Here is an 8,348-nt window from a genome sequence, read left to right as displayed (position 1 = left end):
CACTAAAAAAAAGTTTACGCCACACTACATTATTTTGACGAACTTCCCACGCAAGGAATTAGTCCAGAAAACAGCAGTTTGCCGCCAGCTTATTCAAATGGGGTTTCATTGCGTACTACTTTGCTGCAATGAGTTTTGCCGGACACCAATCAGCTGATTATACTGTATTTAGGTGGCAGTGAGTAGTTATAAACAAAAACATGAGAGGTTATTACTAGTGAATTTTAGTCCTTTAGTTGGTGGAAATAAGGATTTGTACGGATTTAGTAGTATGGCGTAAACTATCGTACGTAACTCGTCCAAAATGTGTGTACCGGACTCGTATGGTAATCCCGTACTCGACTTCGTCTCGCACGGGAACGACCACACTCGTCCGGTAAACACTTATTTTCAGGACTAGTAACGTTTTTTTAGTGTGGCCTTGGTTGGATCTGTGCCTGATTAGTTCATAGATAAAACATACTCCCCGTTAGTTGTAGCATTAAGCTATGGAACAGCCGAAGCCGATTTTATTGTTAGTTTTGTCCGGTTTTCTGTAGAGATGTCGTGTTTTGTTTGAAAAAAATTCTGTTATTTCAGGGTTAGTTTCTCATTATTTATGTCTCACTGTTTGGTTATATAGCTAGTGAAAAGTTATTGTTTATGATTATATAGTTTTATTAGGTTAAACGATGTTTTAAACTACGTACTGAAATAACAAGAAACAAATTGTAAACAAAACACGACATCTACAGAAAACCGGACAGAATTAACAATAAAATTGGCTTCAGCTGTTCCATAAGGATGGGAAATCTATACTGTTGCAGTTAGACAACAACAATAGAAAGTATTAAACCTTGTATACTTACTTGCTTGTATACTTATAACCGTCAAAAGCTTGCATTATATCAAGGCCACATTTTAGTGTTGCCTTGATTATATTCTTCCAAGATCCCGAACTACAACAAAATCCAACCAACCGCAATCACCATATACCATTTAGGAGGCTATGCAACACCACCCATTCAACAACTACAATACTACAATAACTACAAATTACGCCATAAATCCCCAATATGCACAATAGCCTCACCAAACACCCACAAACCTTTCACCCATATTATCTCACCGTAAACTTTGACAGGTCTTAGGGCCACTGCCTTGACCCTAACCGTAAAACTGTAATACTGTGCAACCTTGTCATTGTAAAAGTTTAGTGTGATATTGTTTGAATAAGCAAAGAAAAAATGAATTCACAACAGCCAGCTTGAACAGTATCCGATTATTTTATTTTTGTGATAGGTACTGTGTTCGCTGTACATTGTGTGACATATAAATAAATAGATTGATCCTATGCTAACCAGCAGCTGCGTCTGGATGACAATTTCGTAAGTATACACGTACAGTCGCAGTTCTCATGGCCCACACGTCTCCGGTCCCGGGAAAATGCTCCGGCGAAACCACCGGATATTCTCTACTTCGCCGGACCGGCTGTTCTAAACGGCCCAGCGGGTAGCGGCCAGCGGGGCATTGTACATTAAGGAGTTAGGAGATGAACACACATACCGGCGAAACAGCCGGGCCTGCCCCTGCCCCCCTCAACCAGTCGTGGTTCCCTCAAGGGTGGTGGTTCTGTTTACTTGATTTGAGTGCAGTGTCCAAGTGGTTTGTCTGAGTACACTTTAAAAGTGAATGTAAAAAGTTAGAGGAACTGACTACATTGAATAAACAATAACATCTTCAGACAACGATACAATCAGCTGATTATTTTGTAAACAAGTACGTTGACTTTCACCACAGCTGATTTCAAAGGTTTGGGTGTTTAGTGTAAATTTTAAAGGCAGTAAAAAGGTGTGCAATTTTTAAGCCATCCTAAATGATTGATAATTGATAAAAAAAACATTACTAATGTTGCCATATCTCAGTTAATATTCATCCAATCTTGAAGATTAGGGTGTCAATTGATTTGTAATTAAGTTTACGATATTCTTGGAACATTTTTGTAAACTCAAGGGTTTTTAAGTTATTTAAGAAACAAAATTTTAAATGGCCGCCATTTTGTTTCATGAATTTTAAAAATGTTCATAATTATTTTGGAGCTTTATCTAGCTGACATAGATGTTTTTGATAAGTTTCAATTTAGTATCTCTCCCTGTTGCAGCAAACCTATAAGTAGGGGCCTACTCGGGCGGTTGGGGTATTTTACTAATGTACTAAACTAGTTAGTTGTCACATATAGATCCTGTATTTATCCTGTAAAAATTACAAATCCATTTACAGTACAAATAATTAACATTAGGCTCCTCAAAAACCAGGTTTTTAGTGTGCGGCAATGCACTGGCCATCCTGTTGCTATGGTAATAACAAACTGTAAACATAAACATTGCCATGCTCTATTATAAATTGTTGAACAGCTGTTTCTGTTTGTGGGGACAGTGGGCCACTTTTGTCTCACCGCGGCCTTGGATTAGAGGAGGCTATGAAATAAATAAGTAAATAGATAGCAAAGTATTATTACAATACAATCCTGCTAACTTATATGCTTGATTTTTACATGATTCAAATCCAGTGGTTGTAAATAACAGAATACAAAACTGGACCACGATTCATTTTTTATATTTATAAAACAAACATATCTGTGATAACAATACTAAAATTGGACAATCACTACGAAACAATAGTAAGAAATTCTTAAAATGCAAAAACTTTCACAATTGAAACATTGTTACAAATATTTACAAGCTAAACACTATTTCGCAAATGAAAAATACAACACATAAAATTGTGTTCTACAAACAATACAATTAATTTTCATAGAGAATTAAAATCAAAATGTGTAAAAAAAAACTCTCAGACAAAAAAAAAACTAGATAGACTTTGATACTAACTGATATTGCACGTTTCTGTAAACAAATTTACAAAGAAAACAATAAAATATAATGAGATCCTGTGAGTTTAGTGTATGGTTATCTACTTAACAGCCTACCTTTTACCAGTAGGTTCATGATTTATTAATAATCCATGGTCATATCAATCAATCAAAATTCTATCTTTGCTAATGAACCTTTTGTTAAGGTATAAAATACTACTCCATTCATATCAATTGGAAGGTTTCCAAAAACATTTGGAAGATTTTACAGATCCTTGTTTTAGTTTGGTGGTTAGCTAAAACTTAAAGAGAAAAATATAGTAATTTTTAATAATATCATTATTTTAGATTTACAAATGTACATACATATTAACATTATTTTACTTAAAATTAAAACAAAATTTAATTTTATAACTGAATATAAAAATAGTTTTTCCTTAACTTTATAACATGTAAAATTCACAATCTATTTTAAATACAGATATGTACAAATCATAAATATACCCTTTGTGGTAGAATGCTTCATGCTTATAAATAGTTGCTTGAATGCTTTAGTTAAAAAAATTGTTAGATGTTTATTTGTAGGAAACTGTAAAGTATCACTGTTAGATATTTTTATGAAGGGAAATCAAGTGATTTTCCCTGAATCGGGTTATCATACATTTTCTTTTTGCTGTAGAGATGGTAGAATCAGCCATTTATCAATGACCAATATACATTTAATTACTACTGGTAATTTTGTACAGTTTAACACAAATGACTGAATTACAATTTTAACACCATTTTCTACAATAAGTATTCTAACAGGAAAAAATGGTTCTGAAATAGGTACATTTCAGAAAAAAATGTGTATAGTACTCAAGTATATCAAGACTTTAGCACAGTGCATTTTTGTTTTTAAGTGATAGGCAAATTGAGATTATTATTTCCAAAGGATTCTGACTCGTAACCATACAGTTTTGTTGCCTTAAGTTAAAATTTGAATTTGAACTTTAAAATTCCTTAAATTTACCTTGGTTTTTATGTCAATGATGTGAAGCCAAAGTGACAGTGTCTTGCTCACACGTTGAATATCCTAAGCTATAATGAAGTCACTTACTTTTATATCTACTATATGAACCATTCAATCACAAAGGGTCAATGTTATAAAATAATTTGTACACAACCTAAAAGTTGATCTAGTCAAGTTCTGAAGGAGTGTTGAGAGGAACTTTACATCTTTTAGGCAATGTTCCTCCATTGTCGGATCTTATTTTCGCTAACTGATCTTGAGTCAAACTAATTTTTCCACCGTCCGGTAACATCACGGCGTAACCGAAACCACCAGTGTCTGTCATACTGACCACCAGAGTGCCTTCTATGTCCGGTGAGTCACTCTCAGGAGGGAATTCGTTCACTGGTTTGCTCACAGGTTTCGCTGGACTTCTGTTAAAGTTGAGATTCCTCACTGGACCCGGCCTGACCGCTGCGACGGGTCCTCTACCTCTCAATGGCGATGGAATTCTAGGACCCACCTGTGCTGGCATTCTCATGGAGTTGGGTGTTGCCGGACTTCTACCTGAGAACCTCGGTCCACCGCGAGGCGGAGTGACTGGAGATCCTCTGGGCGAACCTCTTCCTCTAGGTGATTGAATGGGAGACGTGACCAACGGTCCCCTCTGTCTGGGAGAGTAGGTCGCGTTACTCCTAGGAGACCCACCCCGTCCTCCGAACCAGTTCACATTCTGCATCGTAGGCGTAGTCGGGAAATTATTCTGAGCCCTTGGTCCTTTGTTGACAAACTGGTTAGGCTGATTGGTGTTGTTAGAATTCGGTTGTAAAACCACAAATTTCTGGTTTTGCGGAATATTGGGCCGTGTGGGGGTAGCTTGGAGCCTAACGATGGTGGGATTCGGTCTTATAACAGGTTGCTGAACCATCTGTTGAGGAGATTGCATCTGATAAGCAATAGGCTGGGTTGGCTGGTAGACTTGTGGTTGAGCGACATTTACTGGTACAAACTGACCTTGGTTAGGAGGAGCGCCTGGAAGTATATAATTTCCCATCGGTGGTTGTTGTTGAGGAACTACGTAGTTTATTGTTTCTACATTATTCCGCTGATTCAGCAATTTGAGGCTGGGTTTGATGTCTGGGGAGTCTTCAGAGTCACTGATATAAACTACATCGCCCTCAGGGGAATTGGAACGCTTTACTTTCGACAAATCAGGTGCAATCGGCTTGGAAGCCTTCTCCATTTTGACGTTTGTCGCATTGACAGGAGGTACCAGGGTCTGAATGACGCTGTGTTGTGATGACACAACAGGGGCTGTCATGGCATTTGGCTGAGAACCTTCCATGAATTCTTTTTTGACAGATATAAACTGCTTTTTAGGTGGTAAACTTTCTTTTGTCTGATCTACATTTGCCTGTTCCAAAGTTTTAGAGGGTAACTTATTGTAAGTTTCATCTGGATCAGGGAGTTCTTCTTTGATTTTCACTGGCTCTATACTGGACCCTACTTTGTTGTTGTAGTTATTTTTAATTGTACTAGTTAGTGGATTTAGCTTATCAGAATCTTTTGATTGTTGCATTTTATCCGATATATCAGCCAACTTTTTCATCTTCTTCGCCGACATGAGTTTTTTCTCCTTCTTCTTTTTGATTTCCTTGTCTTTTTTACTTGCAAACCATTCATCTTCTGAATCATCATCAAAATCTAAGGGACTTTCCTCTTGGGACTCGTCATCCATACCATTTTCTTCTTTAGAAAGAAGTTTTAAAGAAGATTCTCTTCTTGTTCGCCTTTCACCTAAAAATACATGAAAAATTGTACAGGTTAGTTAATAAGATAACAAACTATTTCAATGCGATTTTTTATAAAATTTTGGTTAAGGGTTGGAAATATATCTTATATTGCAGAAAATAGTAATATCTATTAGTTTAAAATAACATAAAATCCAACAATAATTCAAATAATGGAAAAAATAAATATTCTTAGGCATTTTTGTAATAATCCTAACAGGAACTATACTTTAAGAAGAGTCGAGTAAATCTAGTTACTGGCACCTTTGGTATTTCATCAGAAGGATATCATTATGTATTGGGTATATGAAGTCTGCACGTACAATTGTATTCATTTGGAGATATAGCCTCTAGATCAATTGTATTCTTACGTCTCTTACTCAGGTAGATTTTACTATCCTAACTCAAAGCACTACTCGCTATCAACAATTTAAAAACCAACACAAACTGAAGCGAGCATACCCTACTTTGGTAGCTGTACTGGACAGAATATATGATCTTTGGGAGTCACAATCTATTAAGGCTCTTACGCAAAATACACCATTAGGACCTCTTACATAAAAAAGGCCTATAATTTCTTAGTTGGCTAGTTTCATTAAAAATCAAGCTATAAAGAAAAGGCTATACCAATTTAACAACCAATGTTTTCCACAGAAACTTACGTTTTCCATCATCCGTTAGCCCATCAGCAGATGTTCCAGGCACCCCTACGTCCATACCCAAGTTTGCTCCTAGTTTTTCTTCATTCATTCCACTTTTTTCTTCTTTTTCTTTTCGTTCCCAATAAGCAATGCCAGGATCCACGTAGTTAGGACTCCTGCAACATGATGTACAATTCTTTAATGCTTTCTACGTTATTTTTTAACTCAAAAGCAAACTGATGTGGAGGATTACTGTCGAAGCTGTGTTTAAAGATGTATGCATGAATAGTTTTTCATGAATAAAATCACAAAATTCAAGTAACCAAATAAAATTGATATCGTGCAATTGCTGCAGGAAAGAACAGTGTGAACCGTAGAGGGTTAGTTTAATGTTTCTTCTCACCTATTTTGAAGGTCAAGCCACTCGTTCCTCATCTTATTGCGTGTCTTGAACACTGCCAGCTCCATCTTGGCTTCCCTGGGCTCTAGATCAGTGATGATGTTCTGAAGAGCTCTAACCAGAGCGGCGTTTGGTCCCTGGGTGAAATCATTCCACGTTAGTTACTGGAGATTACAATAAAACTAACTAGGATCAATAATGAGGATCACTAATTTTTTGTCAAGAATAAAAAAATGTGCTGAACAAATAGGTTCCAATAACCCTAAAGACATGGAACGTTTTTAAATTTTCCACAAACAAACATTTATCATTGATTTTAGCGAGTTTCCATGTAAAGAATAAGCTTTTTAGGACAATATTGTGGGTGATTGCATGTAAACCTGATTGGACCAAAATAAACCAAAAGTGAATGGAGTCCACAACATTCACCTATACATGACATTTAAAAATTGAAACAAAATGAAAATATTGAGTGACATTAATCAACATATCACCATTATTTCTTTGTTCTCCAATTGCCAATTCAATTGGTTAAAATTGAATCGATGGCCTTTGCGTTGGAAACATTAATGGTATACATTTTAATAAGTTACTAGTCTACTCTACTGCATTTTCATGTACGCATATAATTTTAAATTGGTTCTAAAGTTTAGCTATAATTTGAGTTAAGTAGGAAGTTTTAGACAACCTCGTCTTGGGAAGTCTGTGAGTCGACTTGACTCAGCTGATCGACCAATTTTCGGATATCCTCTAGCGACTCACACACCAGCTTGAAGTCCGAGTGGTTGGGTCGCATGGACCGAGGCGGCTTGTGGAGAGGCCTTCTGAACACACCTACGCAAATATCAGTCTTGTACATATGATCAACATCAGAAAGGTTTCAAGGCCAAACATAAGGTAGGAGGTTGTGATCAAGTATATGTTTGAGTGGAAAAATGTTTACTGGGTTGTATGGGAAGTTTTAGGATACTTGGGATTCAAATGAACAAATTTATTAATGCAATTCTTAGGGAGAAAATATTGGTTCAGGCTTACAGGTGATTTTAAATAAATAATCAGATTATCGAGTTAGCAGGATTTGTTAAGGGATAGCAGGCTTACACCTGAATGGGAAAAAGTTGTTTTTCTTGTGCCGCATTAGACTCTTTCACATTCAGGTAAGCCTGTTATCTGTTATCCCAACAAAATACCTCAAAAACCTAGGACCTTGTGTTCTAGATAAAAGTGTTAGTAGGTTATTAATATGTTTCCAATTTTGTTTTAATTTAACTTTTAACAAGGTATTTGGTTGAATTCTGTTGATTGTATTAAATCAAAGAGAATAAAAACAACTAAGTAGTACAGATGGGAGATGAGTTTTGTTTCTATGATCAATGGTTGGTGTGTAGGAAAGTCTCATTACCTTCTGAGATAATGTTAGACTCCTGGGGATTATCTTCTTCATCTTCCGCAGCACACATGGTGAGAGCTTCTTCCACTCCACCTTCATAATTCTTCCACTGGAAAACCGGAACTGTTAGTCATGTTTCCATCACTGCTTACATGTTACAACTTGGCCAAGTACAGTAAACAAAGCCGTGTTGAAGCGATATTGAACAAGCTATACAAGAACTGCCATGTTAAGTATTATGTAGATTATGAAGAAAACCACTCTAAATACTAGGCTATTGCAAAACAG

At 36.3% G+C, this 8,348-nt stretch overlaps 1 protein-coding gene across 4 annotated transcripts in view; it reads right to left on the bottom strand.

The window, feature by feature from the left end:
- Positions 1-2,585: 2,585 nt before the first annotated feature.
- LOC128994124 (uncharacterized) overlaps positions 2,586-8,348 on the bottom strand; it is a 63,057-nt gene continuing 57,294 nt past the window's right edge. For all 4 annotated transcript variants that reach the window (XM_054418412.1, XM_054418410.1, XM_054418411.1 and 1 more), the window contains 5 exons: positions 8,073-8,169; positions 7,359-7,504; positions 6,674-6,807; positions 6,292-6,446; positions 2,586-5,636 (listed from right to left, as the gene is read on the bottom strand). In XM_054418412.1, the coding sequence (XP_054274387.1) occupies positions 4,027-5,636; positions 6,292-6,446; positions 6,674-6,807; positions 7,359-7,504; positions 8,073-8,169 (2,142 nt within the window). In that variant the 3' untranslated portion in view covers positions 2,586-4,026. The remainder of the gene's footprint in view (positions 5,637-6,291; positions 6,447-6,673; positions 6,808-7,358; positions 7,505-8,072; positions 8,170-8,348) is intronic.

The sequence above is a fragment of the Macrosteles quadrilineatus genome, unplaced genomic scaffold (assembly GCF_028750875.1).
Source record: "Macrosteles quadrilineatus isolate MER2022 unplaced genomic scaffold, UCM_ALF_1.0 Scaffold_5__1_contigs__length_97177068, whole genome shotgun sequence".
Taxonomy (NCBI): domain Eukaryota; kingdom Metazoa; phylum Arthropoda; class Insecta; order Hemiptera; family Cicadellidae; genus Macrosteles; species Macrosteles quadrilineatus.
This window is presented reverse-complemented; position numbering and strand designations above follow the sequence as displayed.